Raw genomic sequence first — 22,082 nt, 5'->3', positions numbered from 1 at the left:
AACATGCTTCATTCCATATTTTACTGTGTAAAAAAAAAAAAAAGTTTTAACCTTTAAAAATTTTAACATTTGCATGAAAATGCTATATAATATAAAGATTGTGGAGCTTATAATAAATATTACAGCATGTTTCCATTATCAGCACAACAGTTTGTGTATTTAACATTAAATATATGTATTTGTAGCAAAAATTGAGGTTAAAGCTGTCATAAATATTAAAGCATATGTCCATTCATCAATTGGACCGATAACAAACTGTATTTTTTACATGTAATAAATGCAGAAATTGCAGTATTACTTGTTATAAATATTGCAGCATGTTTCCATTATCAGCACAACAATATGTACATTTAACTGTGAAAAACTGTATTCTTTTTGAGAATTAAATGCAAAAATTACAGTATTGTTATACATATTATGGCATTTTTCCATTAAAAACTGTGCAAGAGTCGGGAAATGTATTTTTTTTCAAAAGAAAAAAATCTTAAAAAGATGCACGTTTCTCCTGATGAACCTATTTACGGTGATTCAGTGCTATATAAACTGCATCAAACAGATTTTTACCGTCATGGTTTGACAGTTTTTTCCCATGAAATGTACAAACATTTTTTACAGTGTAAAACTAGATCATTGATTTTTTTATATTTCAACACAAATAAATATAATCAGCTAAAGAACAATTCTCTATAAAGTAAGCAGGACAAGTTTCTTTATGTGCCAGTAGGGATGTAATTCCATGGTTGAGCTTTCTTTTTTAACTAAAACTAACTGAACACTTGTGTATCTGAGGAAATTGTACGTTTCCTATTGTGCTCTGTGGGGACTGATCTGTCCCACGATCAGCTCAGGTGTTCCATGCAGCACAAGTGTACTATTGATTCTCTTCCTACCAGGCGCTGTTACAAATTTTCAGCAGGGGATCTGAATGAAAACCACATGAGCCAGCCTCATTAAAATACATTTCTGGTCTCTCGTGAGACCTCATGAAAAATGGACTTTCGATTGATTTTGGGCCTCATGCTGCATGCGTAGTGTTATTATAATGACAAAGATTTTGCACTTCAGATGAGTGGCTACTGTTTTTCCTAAGTCTATGGACTGAGGTTTAAATAGGTTATATATCTTATTGATTTGGATGTTTGATATGGGTTATTGACAGCAGTCCACTATCCATTTATCAAGATGGAGACAGGTATTTAGTGGCAGTAAAAGAGAATTGTAGTGACCATTGATAGCTCATGTCAGTGCGATGGATGTGTTATTGTAGCTCCATTCATGTAAACTCAAGCAGGCTACAAAGGTCTTGTAAGCTCTTTTTTTTTTTTAACGCCACACCCTGAGATTTTTTTTTTTTTTAAAAAGTGTTTTCAAGCTTGTAGTCAGACCCAACCACTACACATACCGATAATAACTGTTTCTGTTATTGTATTTTATGTTTTGTGGAGCCCTAGCTTCCAGTATATTACCATTTTTGTGCTTGTTTTCACAGTTTTTCTTCTTTTTATTTATCTTCCCTGTTTAAGCTCTCCATTTGATTACATTTTGTATTTCATTGTGGCGTTATTTAATCAGATTTACTGCCTTGAAGGAAACACTTTGTTACCTGGATTCTGAAAACTGCACTAAAAAGTATTTTTGATGCTGCATAAATACAAAAAGGAAATTAAATAGGCCATTAAAATGCCTTTTTCTCCTGCTGCAAGTGTTTTAATATAAAATATCAAAAGCTGAAATGCACTTTTATTAATGTATCTTTCATGGGACAGTTTGGACCATTTCCAGCATCCCAACTGGACTTGGCACTTATTTGTTTATTATATTCTCATTTAAAAGTTGCTCAGGTAAATATTTCCCATCAGACTTATTCGCAGTATTTCAGCTGCAAAGTGTCTCCTCAGCAGGTTTACTCATGTTTCATGTTGGTGATGCAGTAGTGCTCCTCTGGAAAGAAACTCTAAAGAGGCAAGCCAAAATGCAGTCATGTTTAACATCTTATTTTTGTGTACGGTGGAGTCTGGTCATAAACCAAAGTGCTTCACAAATCAGAGTTTTAATCTAATGATGGTGTTAAATACAAAGGTGAGGGTCCACTTGATTGTCTGTACCAAACTTCATGCCAAGTCACTCGACAGACGTTGAGGCATTTCAGTAAAAGACAAAAATGTGAGACTCTGGAGGCCACAAATGTACAAATTTTCATTGCAGATCATCCAAAATTTGTTGAGGCAATTCAGACAGAAGTGATGCATCCAAACCGAGCCCAGATAATGCAATCTAGTGAACGCTGATAGTATCTATGAGGAAGAACACAAGTTAAAGCGTGCCTCAGTACTCCCTCCCCAACAAATCACATCATAAAACACAATGGTTAAATGAGATCATTCAATCAGTAAATTCAAAAACAAACTCAGATCTATTTCAGTGAGTAAATCCTGTCTGTCAGTCATTGTTGAATGTTTGTCTCTTTGTTTGCTCTTCAGAGACTTCACACCAGCTTATCAGAAGCCACTCTAAAGGCAACTACAAAGTCATCAGAGGAGGGTAACGTGGAGGAGAATCTGGCTCTACGAGGTGAAAAAGTAACCCAGAGAGGACTCAGAAAGGTCAGCAGGGGTCACAATAATCCCCTGTCACTCACACACACACACACACACACACACACACACACACACACACACACACACACACACACACATGCATGGATGCTTGCACATAATCCCCACAACCTGCTCAGTGAAGCCCAGCTTGGACTCAGAACAAATATAACAGTGAGTGTGATGAATAAGTGATCGACGGGCCTAAATAATAAATGCTACACATTATTACCAGCGACAGTGGTGTGACTTTAGCGTTTTCCCTCCTGGCTTCAGCACAGATCCGATCATGTCGCAGCTCGGGGAGAATCGCACACCTCCAGCTGAATGTGTTAATGGTGTGTCGCCACTCGGAGTATGTGGCTGTGAGGTGTGAGATGGCTCATCGCTGTATGACACCGTTTTTTATGGTTCTCAGGCATCCAGCACCTTCAGGTGACCCAAACAGTTTATAGCAATCGGCTGTGAAGAACATCAATATCCACGTCTGACTCAGGAGTGTCTTGTTTATCAGAGTCTATCCTGATAAATTACATCCTTCATTTTAAATCACAAGCATTTATTTGACCTATTTTATTTAGTTAATACCTGTGTTTACATCTATTTTACAGATTTTTTAAAATGTGTTTTTGAAATGCAAGAAAATATTAATTAAATTGCAAATATAGACTGTGAATCTACATGTAATGGAAAATGCCATCAGAAATGTAGGATATATTAATTAGACAAGGTTTTATGTAAAATTACATGTCATATTATGCATCACACGATTTAGGATTAACAATAAAACCAATTGTAAGTATCTATTTAATAATGCTAGTTTGGCATTTTTAAAGGTAGATCAATTAACTATATCTAATTATTATGGGCATGATTTTTTAACATCCATCAAATATAGAATTTTTAAAATTTGAGTTACATGTAAAATCTAACTTTTCAAATGTACATCCATTAGTTTTAAGACTGGACATACCTTCTTTTTTTTAACATTAAGGACCTTTCAAAAATTGTTCACAGTCCTTTACTGAGTTACTAGTTTTACAAAAGTATTTTGACTTTTTTTTTTTTTTAACCAGATTTTTTTTTTTTACCAAAATTTGTATCACAGTAGTTTTACAACTGTACTTTGTATTTTAAAACCCAGTGTATAATAATAGCACTTTTCTGCAATAATAAGCCTGATTATTTGTATTATAGCAATATTCTGCCAAGTTTACAGATAATTAAATAGTTTTTACACCTGTAAATATACTTCATTAGATACTAAAAAGCTAAACAATAACACATGATAATGTAAAATTAAGGCTAGAAACTGTCTTTAATTATAGAAAATGATTGTAGTTTGAGAGATTATTTTATTTTCTGGCGCTGTAGTTGCTGGAATATTCCATTTCTTTTTCTTTGTTTACTTTTTAAATTGTATTTTTGCTTGTCTTCAGACCCATTAGGTATACATACAGACTACATCTTTCATACTTCTTTAATCTGATTTTGCTGCCTTAAATGAAAGAATTTGTGACCTGGCTTTTGGAAACAGCCCTAAGTAGTATGTTTGCAGTTACATAAATACAAACACAATATTAAGTAGGCCAATAACATTTTAATTCTTCTCCTCATCTGAATGTTTTCATATGAAAGCTGTAGTGCACTTTTAATCATTCATCCTTTTTCACAGGGTAGTTTGGAGGACTTCCAGGACCCAGGTAGACTTGGCACTAATTTGTTTATTATATCCTCACTAATATATTTCCCATCAGAGCTACTTGCAGTTGAAAAGTGTCCACAAAGCACACACAGTCAGGTGGGACATAGGAGCCCTTTAGATGTGTTGTGTTAGTATTCAATTAATATAATAGATATTGATTGACTGGACAACATGAATTTGCAAGACATTATCACTGGTTTGCAGCCTTTTTGGCTTGTGACTCTTAACAGCTGAGTCGTGCCTACTTGTCACCCGTCCTCCTCACAGGCTGCATATGTCTGTGAATTCAGAGAAGAACATAACAAGCACAGTTCTTTGTTGCAGAAATGTTGCTTTAGTCACCTTGCAACCCGCCTTATTTGCCTTGCAGTAGCTTGGGGGATAGTTGAATTCAGCCAAGTGTGGATTACCAGGCTCACTGCAGGTTTTAGTTGTTATAACCAGAAATCTGTTCAGGAATTTGTTCCACAAAAATAACAGCCGAGTCCGGTTCTGCTTTATTGGTTTGTTCTGTGTCTTGTAGATGGAGCTGCTATGAGAAGCTGTTATTCAGCCTCTTGATTTCAGTTCATATTGGGCTCATTTGGTGCAGATTCTTGAGAAAAGTTGTATTTGATTAATTACCTGTGCTGAAGACCTGGAGTGTCCCTGAAGCTGACACATACATAAAGCCGTCTGAGTGCAGTGAAGTAAACTGGGGTGGGCTGTAAACCCTGCAGGGTGACAGTGGGTGGTCAGCAGGGGGCCCCCTGCTCCAGGGCCCCCTGGGTGGTTAAACCTGCCCCCAGTCACTGCAAAACATTCAGGTTTGGAGATAATCACTGAAGGATAGAACCGATTTAGCTAGGGCAGTGATGCCTAGAGACTGAAATACCTGACTGATCTTTACATTATGTAGGTTTCATGCAGACCCTCAGATGTAAAGTCGTAACGACGTCGGCTACGATAAGTATCAATAACCTGCTGGTGCTGCATCTAACACCTGAGCTGCTGAGGGTCCCTTCATGGCACAGATTAGTCCCCAGAAATATTAAAAGACAAATCAGCTTGAAGAACTTGCATAGTAAAAACTCAAAAAACAAACAACCAAAAAAAAACCCTGTAATTTCTCTGCAGCTTGAGCACCAATACCTACTGTGAAAATAACTACATTTTAAAGAATAAAAAAAGAAATCTTTTTTTAAAAAATGTTTAAAACTGTGGAATTGTATAATGTTCAAAAACTGTTAAAAAAAATTCAAATGAATAATAACGATAAATATCTGTAAATTTTTGTTTAGGCAATTTAAATACAGTTAGATGGTGGAATTTTACAGCCACATAATATACATTATTAGGACATCAAAAGTCAGAGTTTTTGCATGTAACTTTAGACAAAAATGTGATATTTGACAGATCTTTAATGTAAAAATAATGTACACCTATAACATTATTGGATTTACCTTTGAAAATGTCAAACCTTGGTTATTAAGTAAATATTTATAATTCTAATTATATAAATGAACAGGTAATTTAAGATCATATCAAGCATAATGAGTTTTTTTATGTAAATAAAAGGTTTTTTTTACATAAAAATATTTCTTCATGTTATTTTTACAATAGACAAGTTCAGTAGTGCAATTTAGTTATTATTTTCATGTATTTCAAAAATGCAAGAAAATACAATACAATTTGCCATGTATTTTCAAAAATACAAAAAAATTGAAGCAATTTCCAGCTTTTTTTTTTACAGTGTTAGTAAAAGGGGCATTAGCTACATTAAATAGATTAAATTCATTCTAGTTATGTAAAATAAAAGAAACAAAAATGCAATTTGGCAAAATTAATTCTTGATGAAAAGTTCAAGATAAACTGATAAACAAGATGCAAAGGATAATCTACATAAACATGAAGATCTTGCACATTTCATACATATTATTTTTTACGACATTTTACAATAGATGTAAATTTGCAGTATTTTTTGCATTTAAATGGATGGTTTGAAGTAAAAATACTATTAAAATACATTACTAAAATAAGGAAATAGTCTGTAGATTTACAGATTGTACAAATACAGACTTAAAATTGCACATTTTTAACAGTGTGTATAAAAAGTGGTGACAGCTAGATTAAATATGCTACCAGTCAAATGTTTGGATGCACCTTCTCATTCAATGCTTTTTATTTATTTGTATTATTCTCTACATTGTAGATTAATACTGAAGATTGACATTTTTTTGTTTACAACATAATTTCATATGCTTTCTTTTATAGTTTTGATGTCTTCAGTATTAATCTACAATGTACAAAATAATGAAATAAAAACCATTGAATGACAGGTCAAAGGGATTCTAGTGATATAAAATAAAACAAATAAAGATGCATGCATAGATAATACCAGCTCATATAGTCATAAAATCTTATTTTTCTGATATTTTGTATGACATGTCTAATTTTAGTCATTTTATTGATATTTTGTATATTTCATTAATGTGGAAAACATGTAAAATGCCATATTTCTCTGTACAGTGCAGAGAGGATGTGATCACTGAGAATAATAATCAATATAAGACTCCAGGAAGTCTCTTTCTTGCGTAAAATGTGAATTTCTGCAGCACAAATGTGTCTGTTTTGTGGATAAACGCATAATGCAGCTCTTTAGATCCAGATGGAGTGTGTTGTCGTCTGCAGCAGACATATAGGTGAGAAGTGGGCCAGCTCAGCGCCCCCACAGGTGCATTTTTTTTGCCATGATCACGTGTGGACCCGCCCCGCCGCCTCCAATAAAGCGCAGCAAAAGTCACCGCTCCTCTTCCTCCAGCAGCGACGCAGGCGGCGGGACGTAAACCGAAACCTCCGAGAGCCCGAGTGTGCGCGAAGGTGGCGCACAAAGATGATTAATTCGTAAAAAAATAAAAATAAAGATAACGCTGTTGGTAACCGGACGCCGCAGCTGAACCGGACTCCCACAGAGGACACCGGCGCATGTGGAGGTTGTGTTTGGAGCGAAGGCCAGGTGAGTGGATCCTCCTCTGCAGCCGACCACGCGTCTCAGCCTCGGTGTCGGTGCAGCTGTGCGTCAGCGTTTCTCCGGTCTGAATCACGCAGCTGCTCATAAACGAGTCCGTGACAGACGAGCTCGCAAACTCGGCTCAGTTTGGCATCCATAATTTACAAGCCGCAGTCAGGCAGCGCTGTGGGAAGATCCGCAGGTTAGTGCGGAGCATCAGGAGGCTCCCTGCGGGCTGCGAACACGCCGTAGGAGATTCTCAATGTGACCGAGCCAGCAACAGCCGGAGCTGCAGATCTGTTCAGAGGGACAGACTGGATCAGTTCTTTAAAGGGCCTGTGTGTGCAAAGTGCAAGCAGTGGCATTGAGAGGTGATATCTTGCTGCATTCACGGCTTATCATTGAGAACATGATAACATGGCCTCATTTACGAGCAGTTCATCTTGAAATTTAGACTCTGTGAGGTAATTTGGCCTGTAAAGTCTTTTTAAAAAGATTAAATTTTTAAAAATAACACTCGCGCGTCGGTGCCTGGTAATTTTGCGATCATTTTGCCATAATTAAGAGATCCTCACGCCAACAGGAGCAGCAGGAGTTTCTCTAACACATTGGTCACATCACTTTCTGATTTGGTGAATTAACGCCCCTGTGTCCGCCCCTCTCCACTCTCCCTCTCCGGTTTTAATAGGCTGCAGCGCCAGTGAGGCAGCTCCGTGCGCACTGGAAGCCCGGGATTCAATTGGTGGAACCAGGAGGGGAGCCCCGGCCTTCTTCCACCGCAGGGGGAGCAGAGTCGGAGGAAACCGAGAGAGAGAAGCCGCTAAGACGACAGTAGCAGCAGCAGCAGCAGCAACCTGCGCAGTGTGGAGAGAGAACGGCCTCCTCTGCTGCACGGCATGAGGGACTTCACCAAACTGCGCACTGACTCTGCAGGATGCGCCTCTGCAGCTGCGTAGTTCGCTGAAGACGAGACAAACGGGCACAAGCGAGGCTCTGACAGCAGGAACTGGGGTTGCTGACCACAGCTGCAACATTTGGTTCCCTCTTTATCATCGCTGCCCTCCGGAGAGCCCCGCCGTGGCCTTGTAGCGGACATGGGAAATGTAAACAGTAGTCGGGCTGGATTTTAAACTACGCACACGTCCCACGTTCTCCTCCTCCCGCCTCCTCCTTCTCCTCCTCCTCCTTCTCCCGGGCCGTCCGAGATGGAGACGGAGAGGGTCGAGCCGGAGCAGGAGGGAGAGGCAGAGCCGCCCATGCACAGCGTCCACGGAACCAACCGGATCAGACCGTCCTCGTACCGGGCCCTGCGCAGCGCCGTGTCCAGCCTGGCGCGCCTAGATGACTTCATCTGCGAGAAGATCGGCGCCGGGTTCTTCTCCGAGGTGTTCAAGGTGAGTCGATTCTTGTCTGACTCACTTCCTGATTGCATTAAAACCCTGCACAAGCTGATTATTATGACTGGCTTAAGTTTTAAAGCCCTCCAAGCCCCCGAGTTGAGCCTGAAAACTTTCCTCCTTTGATTATCTTAGATAAGTTTGTCAACTGAACTTCTTGACCTCCTGTCAACTTGACTCAAATTGCACCTTCACAAGCTAAAGAGGTTGTACCTATGGCAACCAGTGCATCCCAAACAAAGCCCCAACATGCATGATGCTGACTAATTACAAGAGGAAGAAGATGATGCAGGTTTTTGTTTATCACAGGATGTCGTCATGATGGAAATTCACACCTCACTGTCCCATCTGATCAGCCTCTGTTGTCCACACGTGTTTGCAGTGACCCACATGTTGCGTAAAGTGTCCACAGAGTGTGTGTGTGTGTGTGTGTGTTTGGTGTGTAAGTGGATACAGCCAGGACAGGCAGATCATGCACACGTGTAGGTAACCCTACGCTCACCTCAGTGTTTGGGCCGGCAGCCTTCATCCCTTTGTCACGCTGCTGTTCACCTGCATGGAGCCTAATTTCAGGGCATGCCTCATTAATGATGGCACTGAATGGCTCGCTGTACTGTGGCGTCTCACGCCTTCATAAAGAGGCGCTGGTCAAAGAGCGCATTGGAGGCTGTTAAGACTTTTTAAATGTTCATTTTAGTGAGGGCAGAAGCTGTTGAAATGGCTGAAATTTTTAGGTCTTGCAAAGTTTTGGGATGCATTGATGTGTTTTATTCTGAGACTAGATTTTCTGTTTACTATCACATCTGCAAAAAAAAAAAAAAACACACAAGTCTTCTCACTTTCCAACTTGAAACTAGCAAATCTTTTGTATTTTGCTTAAAAATGCGATGAAGGTGATTATGAAAGTAGTATTAGTTTTATGGTGCTCAATTAATAGTTGCAGCTCTCAGTGTCACAGTGGCATTTAGCAAAGGAATTAAACCATCCTGCTTTAAGAGGCTCATTGTTGGAACAATACAATTCATGTAGGAGGTTTTCTCGAACTGGGAGAAAATCTGAATTTCTTCGTGAACATTAAATATCAGGTCATGCATTGATTAACCGCCTCGTTGAAAGCTAGCTGATGGCTGCAGCTCTAGTTGTCTATTTTCTTTTTGTTCCTCGTATATACAGCAATATAAACTTCTAGGAGTGATGCTAAGAAGTGACTTTATTTCATATTGTTCCTGGACAGCTGACATTGTGCTGTGTGTAGCCACCTGTACAAATCTGGAGTCCTCTTGTTGCTCTCATTGATGTTATTGCAATCAATCACAATCAAGTTGTCACATAATTGTGTGTTGAGACTGAGAGGAGGCCTTAACTCTCTAAAGTCAACAATAATACCCATAAAGTAAGCAGACCTTAAGAGTATAACCTCCTACAGTAATGCCCACTTCTTAATAGCAGATTATTTGAAGCTCCTACATGTTGACGCTGGAAGCGGTGTTCAAACTTACAGAACTAGAGATTAATTATTTTTTGTTTGTATCCCCCTCTTGCTTCCTCTTTTCACGTGTTCGTTTGATCTTTTTGGATATTTAGATGAATATGTCATCGCAATCTGGCTACAAACTTGTATCTCCCCCCACAAAAAAAATCTCATCCGCCTTGTTTTCATTTTGATCAGCAATCTTTTAAAATTTCTCAGTGAGATCTTGAATGTCGCATTCATGCCAGAAAGTGTGGTGATGAGGGAAAAAAGATTATTTGGATAAAAATGAGGCGTTGTAGCACGAGGTTTCTTTATTCTTCCGCTTTTTATACGCCATTTATTAGAAATCCTGTCCATGCACTACTGATAAATAGTTTGGGGTCACTTAGAAATGTGCTTATTTTTGAAAGAAAATCTTTTTTTTTTTTCAATGAAGATAATATTAAATTAATCAGAAATACAGTCTAGATATTGTTATTGTGGTACATGACTATTCTAGCTGGAAACGTCTGATTTTTAATGGAATATCTCCATAGGGGTACAGAGGAACATTTCCAGCAACCATCACTCCTGTGTTCTAATGCTACATTGTGTTAGCTAATGGTGTTGAAAGGCTAATTGATGATTAGAAAACCCTTGTGCAATTATGTTAGCACATGAATAAAAGTGAATTTTCATAGGAAACACGAAATTGTCTGGGTGACCTCAAACTTTTGAACAGTAGTGTAGATCAAATGCTATGACTCCTAAAGCCTGCAGCCATTTATTACTTTTAATATTGATAAACCTGCTGAGAGCTCCTTTCTCTGAAGTGTCAGAGCCAAATGTGAAACAATGAATGAGTAAAAACCACAAAAAATTCTATTGATTCCACATAAGACGATGATAACCAGAACATTTCCACATTTAGAAGCTGAATATTTTGTTTCTCCTTAAAAGCTGCCGATGGCTGAATGACGTCTCTGTATTTTAGCTGCCATGTGGCACAAGCCAGATGTTTGGCAAGTAAATAAAACTTCACTGTAACCTTTAGAGGTTAAACCCTAGGAACTAGCAGATTTGTGGAGTCAAAGTTCTCATAACAGTGTTTCCTACTATATTTCAAAGTATCCTCTATATTCTTTGTAGTCATGTCACATTTAAAAATTCATGGCCAAGTTGACCTTTGCCTCATTAAATAAGACTTTTTGTGTTGTGACTTCACTCTCAAGTCTTTGTGTTGTTCTACTTCAGAAAAAAAAAGACTCTTCAGGGGCTCTCAGCCTCATGAAGCCACTCCCTCAGCTTTGCCCTTTGAATGGCCAATGACCATGCAAATGTCACCATGTTTACTGCGGGCTTGTCAAGTTGGCACTTAGGTTTGAATCAGCTTGCCCTTCTGATAGCGCAATATAAATGCAAAATTGTTAGCACAGCTATCAGTCACATTTGAAACTTTGCTGACAAGGCTGACTGAACAATTGTTCCTGTATCCTGGTTTAGTTCAGAGGAAAAGGCCGGACTGTTCTGCAGGAAAACCTCTCGGTTGTTTTGTTTATTAAATTTGGCCTTCGCTGAGAAATATACGGTGCACATACAGTACTTACATTCAGGCTTTGAAATGGATGTTCTGCACTTGGTTACAAAGGCTCTGGCCTCCTGCCGTTAGTGTGTGTGTGTGTGTGTGTGTGTGCGCGCGTTTGTTGAGCTTCAGTCCTGAGTGCAGATCAATGGAGGCTCGCGGCAGGCAGACAGGCAGCCATTCACCTCTCCAGTGTGCAATTGTCCAATCTTGAAAAAAGTAAGGGAGCAAGACAAAAAAGAGGGGGAAAGGAAGGGCGCACATGTGTCAAGACCAAGCCTTCAGGTGCCGTTTTTCATCTTCCTTTTCATATTCTTCAAAGGAAAGTTCTGTGTGTGTGTGTGTGTGTGTGTGTGTGTGCACTACCAGCTTTGGTCTTTTGTGTTTTTTCTTTACTCTGCTTCAACCTGAAAACCAAAAGGCTCTAAAGCAACAAAACCCCACAATCACTAATAAATTGCATAACCAGTCCAACGGTTCAGTTAACCGCAGGAAGCGAGTATTTATTGTGCCAGTTTCTCAGGCCTGCAGGCTTTTGAACAAACAAATTAGATCAATTTCTAATTGGATTACTGTGTTGCTGCGTCATTTTTCCAGCTGTTTCTGTCCTGATAATGGATTTCGTATTTGCTAATGGAGATAGCACCTGCTGTTTAAGAAAAAGAAACGCAGAACTAAGGCTTCATTTCAGATTTGGTTCTCATTTGGCCCCTCTTTATCATTTACATGAGACATGGAAATTTCATGACACTGTTTTCAGGAGCTCACAAAACACTCAAAGCAACGTGAGCGCTTCATTAGTGGGAGTCATGTCTGTTAGGATCATACTGATTTTTTTTTTTTTTTTTTTTTTTTTTTCAAATCGGATCAGTGTTGGCCTTTCAGCTAATTGCTGCAACTTTTACTGCGCCAATAAACTCTTGTTGTTACAGTTTGGAGTGCGAGTTGATAACGCACCTGTTCACTGTGCTGCTGAGAGTTGGATGAAAACATTGATCCTAAGCTTTAATGCTAAATGTGAAGGTGTTGTCAGCAGCAGCTGGATGAGCAAACCAACAAAGTCCACCAAGAAGCACAGCTAAGGCTCTCTAATTGACATGTTGTGTCTAATTGGTTTTACCCTCTAAACCCTTAAACCCACAGACAGGTTTGAAAGACATGCTATCTGGGGGGGGGGGGGGGGGGGATCTCCAAAATTCTACCATTTATCTGAGCCTTTAAAAACAGAAAGAATCATGAGACTTTTGAGCTTCCAGTGGTCCTTGAACTCATCATTGGTGACATGTTATTTCGTTGGTAGCTTTAACCAAATCAAGCTAAAAATCATGATACATCATCAAACCATTTTATTCTACGTCTCATTGAACTGTCGCCACAAAATAAATTATTTAAAATAACCAGATTTTGTTTATTTGAAAAAAAAATAAAAAAAAAACTCAAAATTTTGTGTTCAAGAGTGCAGCCTTGAAGCCATTAATGACTCAGCTGTGACCAATGATCGTGTGATTAAAAATTCTGGAACATTTCAGATACGTTTTCGTGAGTCACATTGGGAAAGTTTTATTTCTTAAGGCCTCGTCATCATAGTCCTCGCAGCCGTGATTAGCCTGATTAGAGTGTGTGTGGTTGGGTTTTGCTGTGGTGTTTAAAACTTGACATATGATAATAAGCTCAAGAAGGGGTGACTGGATAAAGAGGGGATTTAAAACGGACTGTCACGATGTAGACGTGTTTGTGTCAGCTGCTGGTGACAGAGCGCTAATGTGAAGGAAATGGGTTGCCAAACACTGCTGTGGTCTGTATCCAGTTTGTATCTGATGACAAGATCTGTAGCTGGGCAAAAAATAAGTGTTTTCATCCTTTTAGCTTGTAGTGTTTAGCAGTGGGTATGAAAGGTTTCTGTGCTCTTTGGAAATTTTCCACTTTTTTACCTTTAAGCATTGGATCATAGTCAATTTAATTGGCTTTTTTGGACCAGAATTTACAAACAAAAGCAAAAGTCTTGTGTCAAAGTGAAAACTAATTTCTGCTAAAGTATTTACCCTCTTCAAGTCAGCGTTTTTGGGCCACAGATTTAGATTTATTTGAGCTTTTTATGTCCTTATTCGATAGCTACTTAACCGGAGTCTAAACAGCTACAACACCAGCACACAATGAAGCAGTTTCAAGATTATACTTTGGGAAATAGTTTTCTTCATTTTTCACTGTTTTCTGACATTTTATACAACTAGTTGCTAAAACAACAGCCTTGTCTATGTTCAGTTTATATTAATGATGATTCTGATTTTTTTTTTTCTCTTTTTATTGGTTTGACTTTAGCTTTGAAATTCTATCAAAATGCTTGAGAGAATGCAAAACCGATTGTTTCAGCAGTGATTCTGGGAATCTCCCAGCAGGACGTGTTGAGATGTGACCAGCTCTTAGTAAATCCTGGCTGTTGGAACAATTTCAGGTCAGGAAAGATAAAACGACAACAAAGCAGGAGAGGTGGGGGGGGGGGGGGGAGACAGATCCTTGGGAGTTGAATACTCACACAAACCACGATCCATCATCAGCTGTCTCCCGTGTGCTTGTGATCAGTTTCAGCGTTCAGGATTAGGAGGCGGCGTGGGCGAGTCTTCGTGTTACTATTGGATGGCGTCGTTGGTATGGGAGAGCCAGTGCAGACTTGAACATCAGCGCCTTCGTGCAGCACTTTTCCCTCATTATTCCCTTTCTCCATCGTTTCAGTCAGGGTGTGCTCTGCTGCCACTCGCCGCACAAGTATTTAGTTTTATTTATGTTCTGCACAGCCACACACACACCAAAGTGCTGAGCCTGTCTTCACTTGAACCACCTTGTTTTTGCATTTAGATATTTCAACTGGACCAGAGATGAAAATAGATAATTGTGCAACTCTTGCCCAACACTTCTCTGTTTTCAGAACCCACCTCTTTTCTATCGTGGTTAGCCGTGTTTTTGTAGATTTATCTCCAGGGACAGTGTATGTGTTTACATCAGCGCACAATGAGGTGTTTCCTCCCGTCCACATGCTGGCAGTGCTGGAGCCTTTAGCTAAACCTCGAGGAAGGCCGCTCCCCTGTCAGAAGGTAAACAAATGGCCCAGTTTGCATGGGAGTCGGACAATATCTCAGAAATGACGAAATGTTTTTGCGGTGGAGTGTTTTTAATGTGCCTTCATACCTTAAGCAGTCAAGTTTGTTAAACATTATATACTCACTCATCTCTAGTGGTGTCACAGTCACACACAGCACATTTGTTTTATCCTGGTTTTTATATATCTTTCTCTGAGATCTCTGCCTCCTCTGAAATTTAATTTGTTTTGCTCACATTAGTCACAAATGGCATTCAAGAGATGGAAGAGCTCATTTCAGAAAACACATCTTAACTACACTAAACTCTCTCTAGAACTTGAGCAAATTAAAGAAGTAGTCTAGAATTTTAATTTCACTGTACAAAAGCAAACCATAAACTGCAAAACGGTGGAAGCCGAGAGGGTCTGACAAGTATTCAAAGTGGTTTTCGGGAACTGGATCCTGCAATTCGCATAATACACCTCCTTACCATACATTAAAGCCAGTAGATCCTCTCTGGCTGATGAATGCCAAAATCTTCCAACTTCCAACCTGACTTGGCATCTTTCATACTTGTTTATTGAAAAATGGGTAATAAATTTGTAGCCTGCAGCAAAGATCACTCTGACCACCACCAGGTTTGTTTCCTGAGATTTAAGCGAAGCTCCTCCAGAGCCTCAGACATTATGAATGCGCACATCCAGGTTTTCTTTCTCTCTCAATGCGGATTCCAACATCTCAGCAGGGTCATCTGTCAACAGGAGTACTGATCCCATATCAGTGCTCTGTTTTTCTCTCTTCTCATTCTTCCTTTATTACATTAGAGCCCATTTTGAATCCAGTCTGACTCATCAGGTATGGAGGGATCAATAATTTAACTCTCTCAACTCCAAAACCAGCCTGCAGGTTTGAAAGGCATGTTATCTTCAAAAAACTGTCACAATTACATCCTCTATCGCAGGCAGAAACGATAAAAACAGAAAACAATAACTTTCATTGAGCTAGTCGTGTGATGTGCAGTTCCATCTGGGATAATGACCAAGAATGACCAAATCCAAGCATAAAACTCTAGTTTTTAATCAAAATCACTTCATTGTGCGTGTTTTATTTTTTTTTTAAATGCCAAAATTAAACCTTTATCATAACCAGAATCTGTTAAAAACAGAAAATTGGGCACTCTTCAGTGCAACTACGAAACCATGAGTAACTCAGCGCCAATGAACAGTCTAATAATATTAAATGAGAGAATGTTTTTGATCAATTGGCTTGAACTGCAGGCTGTGCTCAAGCAGAAAACTATTTCAGGCTTTTTTTCTTTTTTGCTGTAGAGGTGCAGGTGTTTGCATTGTAGTGAAAAATGAACCCACAGTGAGTAAAAATGTGACAGGAGCAAAAAACACCCAGGGAATGTAAGAGTTACAGCAATACAGTGAGATCCTGTATTTACTTTTACAGCTTCTGCTTTGAATCAACCCATGAAGATTTTACTGCATTTCTCCTTAAAACTAAAATTATGCATGAATAAATTTCACTGGAGGAGCTTGAAGAAATACTTTATTGTGAATTATCTGCTTTAACCTGGTTGTTCAAAGCCTCCAGTCACATTCTTGTAAACTCTAATTTCATTATTAGTAGTGTTGTGATTAGTGAGCCTGAGGTCAGTGGTGGTAAACATGCATGAACTTGAGTGACCCCTTGTGTTTTGGCCTGTGTTTGAGGAAGAGCAGGAGGTGTGGTGAGCTTAGCGGTGCCGTTGTGCAACAGACGGTTAGCTTGTCGGTTACCTGGACTGTGCACCTCCTGGATCAGGTTGTGTTTCTGAACCTGACTCGACCGCACAGAGCGGGACCTCTCTGCTCGCTCACTGACGGACCCCACTTGGCTGGATGCCTTGTCTCGGTCGCTTGCACACATGCGTCCTCACTGAGACGCTCACGCTTTTCTTCCTCCTTCACGCTATAACTGAGAGCAGAGCCTCAAGCGATGGCTTAATCCTCGAGTTGTTTTGTAGAAGTAATTTTCTCCAACACACTGAGGGAGTGTATTCACGGACTTCTCTCACAGTCCCTTCACACTTCTGTGTAAAGCACACATGTCAGATTGGTTGAAGCATTCCTGTCCTGGTTTCAAAGCGATGGCTTGAAACACTGATTGTAAATAGAATTGCACTTTCATGTGTTTAAAATGCTGCAAAAGACCTACAATAAAGGCTGTTAGGTGCTTTATCGCATAAATACCAGAATTATAGCTACAAGAAAACCGATTTTAAAGCCGTCTTGATTCATTTCCACTGATATACAGTGTATCCTACTGTTTATTTCTATATCTTATGTGGTTTCTTTTAGAGCTGATCTAGATTTATGAAGCATGCATTCAGCTGGTGAAATGATGTCTGCTGCTGGTGAGAAGCTGCAACATAACCATGAAATCTATGAGGCCTTTGGAGTTGACCCAGTGTCCAGAGGCAAAGTCACTCAGCTGTGTTTGTAGCTGTTTGTGTGGTCACAGTCAGACACTTTCCTCTGCAGCACTGCAGCAGCAGCAGCAGCATTAGTTCTGCAGAGAAGCTCAGTAGCATTCCTGACTGTAAGCAGGAAAAGAAAACTCAAAGATGAAAGTAAGCAGGCAGCTAAAAAGTCTTGCTACATGTACTTGTGGCTGTTTAGTGTAGACACAGATATGTAACAGTAGTGTAGCTACTTTGATATTGTTTTAGTTTTTAACATCAGGGAAAGGAGTGTGAATTTCACTTTTTTTGGCGTTTTTAGAGGCAAAATCCTTCGAAATTTACTGTTTAAAAGACATTAGCATCCATATAAATAATGGATTTGTGCTTTTCCATCAGAATTATATGCCTCATGTTGCTGTAAAGGCTTTAAAACAGCATCCTAATGAATATGCAGAGAGAAAATGCATTTTAATGGTTCAAAACGTGGGGAGTAGACCACCATTTTCTGATTGAAATTCTTGAATGCAACCCGGTTAAGTAAAGTATTAAAACATAGCACAACCAAAAGTTTCAGAGTCCTGCATGCCATCTAACGTAAAATACATTTTGCCAAACCTTCATCGGGTAAATGGAAGACATGAATCCACATGAATGTTTTACTGAAGGACAATTTTCAGTATCCTAAGGAGAGTTTAAAAAAGTCTATGTATTAGCTGATGTGAATGCTGAGAGTGCTGCGTTCCAAAGAACATGTACATTTCCAAAGTCCTGCAGTGGCCATATGTGGATTAATCATTAAATTTATCCTGCCAGGGCTTTATACATACTGTATAACTAGAGCCTCCAGTACTCCAGGGTAGTTGCAATGAAGTGAGCAGATAATAATTAACACAGAATATAGGGAAGGTTGAGATCAATAATGAATTCCTTTGGTAATAAATTTACTCTAGATCTCCTCAGTTCAGTACATAAATACAGTCTGCATCTAAGCCTCCAGAAATCCATACAGCTTTAATTTATATACACATAAATGGGCACAATTGACAGAGGTGGTTTCTGTATGTTACTGAAAATTGTCATTTAGTAGAAGGATTATTTTGAGGACTGATGCATTTTATAATTTTGTGATGGGTTGTGGAGTTAGAGCCGCTCCCTATTTAGGATAATTTCTTTTCGTGTCAAACAGTTTGTCTGATGAAGGTGTGGCATCAGAAGTTGGCAAATGAATCTATTTTTGAAAGTTGCAATGTGCAGGAGTAATTTTGCTAGTTATACTGCCAGTGGGAATCAGTTTGAGTGGAGAGATGTGCAGGAAACATGGGTAGAAGAGTGGGGGAAAGACATGCAGTAAATGGCCATGAGCTGGATTTGAACCCTGTTTTATCGCCTGGCATCTGATTTGAGACTTTTTTGATATGCAGATGTGATATGAAATAGATGTGCAAAGAGCTCATATGTATTAAATCACTGCACAAACCTTGTCCATGCACTGTCGAAATTTGATCAGTTTCATCTTTTAAACCACTCGTCTGATCTTTGTGAGACTAATACAAAAGTCTGTGTATTTTCTCTGCATTTTCTAGTACAGTCTTCATATACTGGCCTTAAAAAATGCCTCAAGTGCCTAAAATCACAGATTCTTTAAAGGTCTGAAACATCCATCTTTCCCTCGTGTGCATCGCCTCCATCTGCAGTCTGACACACCCTCCTCTCTGTCTCGCTGTGCATCAGCTCGCCTCATCGGGCCGCCGGCTGATGACAGACATCACTGCACATGTTGGCTGTGCAGAGCAATAGATGCCCGTGACCTTTATTCCGCTGACAGCAGCACTTTACAAGCCAGAGTATGTTTGAAGGAGAGCTTTGGGGTGTGTCTGAGCGCATGCATGTGAGCAGGAGTCTGTTGTTGGAGCGTATGTATTGCTGTGTGTGGCTGTTCCATATCGTGGGAGGATCTTTATGTCTGCATTCCAGTGATAAGTCCAAGGAGATGACCGGTAAACTGCTCGTAATGAAGCATTTGGAGCTAAACGACACGCCACACGTATTTCGCTGCGACTGTGCAGATTTAAGCCTCTCGGATGGCAAAAAAAAAACACACCCACCTGAGAAAACGTTGCCCAAGTTGTTGAGTCAGACAGACTCCATAACGATGATGAGTGAGAGGTGGTTTGTTTGGAAGCTTAAAAACTAACGGGACAAAACAGTTGGGTCAAACAGGGTTGCAATTCCAACCGCTGCTGCATCAGCAGTTGGCGCATTTTTGCACTGTATCCTGCCCATGTGAGTTAGAGTGTGTGTGTCTATGGCTGGTTGTTAATCACAGCGTTACAGACGAGCATGTAAGAATTTCTGCAAGTAAGTGTGAAGGCAGATGTGTGCAGGGAGAGAGTGTACAAGTGTGATTTAAATCCAGAAGCCCCACAGTCCTGTTTGCTGCAGGAATCTGTGCTAATAAGCGCAGGAGGAGGCTTTTGGTGCATAAAGAAACCTGTAATCGGCTCCAGAGCTCTGCCTCACAGCCTACATGCATCGTCCTAAATCTATAAAGGGGAAAAAGAGATCAGTCCTGCATGCTCTCTTCACGCTGCTGCTGCGTGTTTAAATTTCTACCCGGACTTCCTTTTTCTGCAAGAGGAAGCAGCTACTGTACAGAAGTGCAAGTGTGTCTGTGTGTGATTTACATGTGTGCATTCATCCATGTGCAGCAGCAGTTTGCCCCAGGCTGGAGTCCTCAAGTGGCTCTGCTGAGTAAAGATTTAGTGCAGCAGAGACTCTCATTGACTGGCTGTTAAGGAGTGGGCAGCTCGCTCGCTCTCTCTGTGTTAATAGCATTACTCGCTGCACTCTAGTCTGCACTCTAATAGGCTTTGGATCAGAGCGGTGATGGAAAAACCACAGAGCCCAGCTGAGATCCAGGCCAGTGTCACACCGACTGCAGCTCCAAACTCACAACAGTTGTCATCCCTGTTCTTCATTACACTCATGTCACTAATGAAGATGCAACCTGAAACCCTCCCGCGCCTGTTTAACTTTATTATTAGCTCAAAGGAAATCTGGGTTACAGCCAACTATTCAGGTCACAACTCTTAATCCCAAATGCAAATAAAGGTCCAGGGTCTGTTTTAACACTAGAATGCAACCTGCTGTTAGTAACAAACTGTCGGGCTTTTAAATACGGTTAGTGTGTTGCTTTATGGATCGATACACAAATCATGCTCCTCTCAGTATCTTTTAATGTGATCAGTGTAAATATGTTTGTACAAAACCATATGATTTGCAAAAAACAGCACAGATTCTCCCATTTTATTTGCCTAAACATACACAGCATTGCTTATATAAAGTGGAACCTAAACTGACAAATTTATATTTTATTATTTTCTTACCAAACCTGTTAAACAACAATCAACTCATTTGGTTTTTCATGTTGCAACATCATGAGGTTGACATTTGCGGCTTTGAGCAAATTATTTCATCAACTATTTCAGCCTCAGAATGAACTGTAAGAACCTCTAATTGTAAAACCTCTGACTTTTTCATCTTGCAACACAATCAAAACAAGACCGATATGTTGTTTTTGTTTATTTGTTTTTTTCCTTGGCTACTAGTAATAATTAGAAACCAATAACTAATAAATAATATAGACAAGACAAACTTCAACCCAAATCTTCATTGAGTTCTGTTTGTGCTTCACATGTGTTTCATTAAAGAGAACTTTTTAACATTTATCCTGGGGAGAGGCGGCTACATCAGAGCTAAAGTACCACATATTTAAATTGATTTAATTGCAAATCCTGAATATGAGATCTGATAATCAGCAATAGTTATTTTTGTGACCAGATCTCTTGCAAAACTCATGACATTAAGACTCAGCTGTGCTTTGCAATTAGTGCTAATTAGTGAATGTCCTCAATAATGGGGTTAACAAGGCAGTTTAGTGAGAAAATGTGTCTCATTTCCCAAAGCATTCTAACATTTGGGGTTTAGTCTGATTTGTTTTAAAGCTCCGGCGTGCCAAAGTTCAGTCTCAGAGCCTCGTAGAGTCTCAATCTTGACTCATTTTGGGCAGGAGGACACGACAAAGTACTGAGCTTCCTCCTCTACTACCTAGTTAGACTTGCAAATAAACTCAAAGATGTTTTTTGATTCTGTTCAAGGTTAATCTCAAGCATAGAATGCTGAAAAATAGCCCTCTGATTTCATTTATGACCAAGTATGCATTTGTTTTCATCACTAAGCCAAGTTCTTAATTATATATCCAGATATGATTATTTTACAGGTCAAAACCGATACACTTCAAGGCTAAAGACGAGCAGAAAAGCATACAGAGCGTATAACAATGTATAAAACAAAGAAGATTGAACAGGAGTCCTTTGTAATTGTTTCTTGATGCCAGCAAGTTTGCCTTCACACTCCCTTTTCCTGTATCTAACGCTGGTAATTACACTCACAGTCTTTGGGTTTTCTCACCAACACGTTCAGCAACACCTCTGACTTCTCCTCTCTGTAAACACTGCCAGAGTATTTAGTCCTCGTCTGCTGCTCGTACACATTTCTTGGGAAGTCGAACCTCTTGCCAAGCAAATATGCACGAACACGTAGCCTGTGGGGAAGCATGTCGCATCTCCATGGTTACCATACCAGACAGAGTCATCGCCATGGCAGCAGGTTTGGGCAGAGATAGGCAGTCGAGACGTGAAGAAACACAGCTGACCTGCGGATGTCTCATGGCCGGTTTCCAGATATTACTCAGCACCGAGTCGTACTTTGACTTTATTACGTCATAGTGTTACGATATGAAATAAATTGATCATCATAAATACCTCGCTGCAGGCCTGT

The 22,082-nt window shown here is 39.6% G+C and overlaps 1 protein-coding gene across 2 annotated transcripts in view; it reads left to right on the top strand.

The window, feature by feature from the left end:
- tesk1b (testis associated actin remodelling kinase 1b) overlaps positions 1-22,082 on the top strand; it is a 48,341-nt gene that overhangs the window by 8,729 nt on the left and 17,530 nt on the right. Inside the window, exons 5-6 of one of the 2 annotated variants that reach the window (XM_035947449.2) lie at positions 2,481-2,603; positions 7,977-8,682. In XM_035947449.2, coding sequence (XP_035803342.1) covers positions 8,494-8,682 — 189 coding nt within the window. In that variant the 5' untranslated portion in view covers positions 2,481-2,603; positions 7,977-8,493. Of the gene's footprint in view, positions 1-2,480; positions 2,604-7,049; positions 7,295-7,976; positions 8,683-22,082 lie in introns of those variants that run through there. The other variant, XM_023268643.3, reaches the window with a different exon arrangement.

The sequence above is a fragment of the Amphiprion ocellaris genome, chromosome 23 (assembly GCF_022539595.1).
Source record: "Amphiprion ocellaris isolate individual 3 ecotype Okinawa chromosome 23, ASM2253959v1, whole genome shotgun sequence".
Taxonomy (NCBI): Eukaryota; Metazoa; Chordata; class Actinopteri; family Pomacentridae; genus Amphiprion; species Amphiprion ocellaris.
The sequence above is the reverse complement of the archived record's forward strand: the minus strand, read 5'-3'. Positions and strand labels throughout refer to the sequence as shown.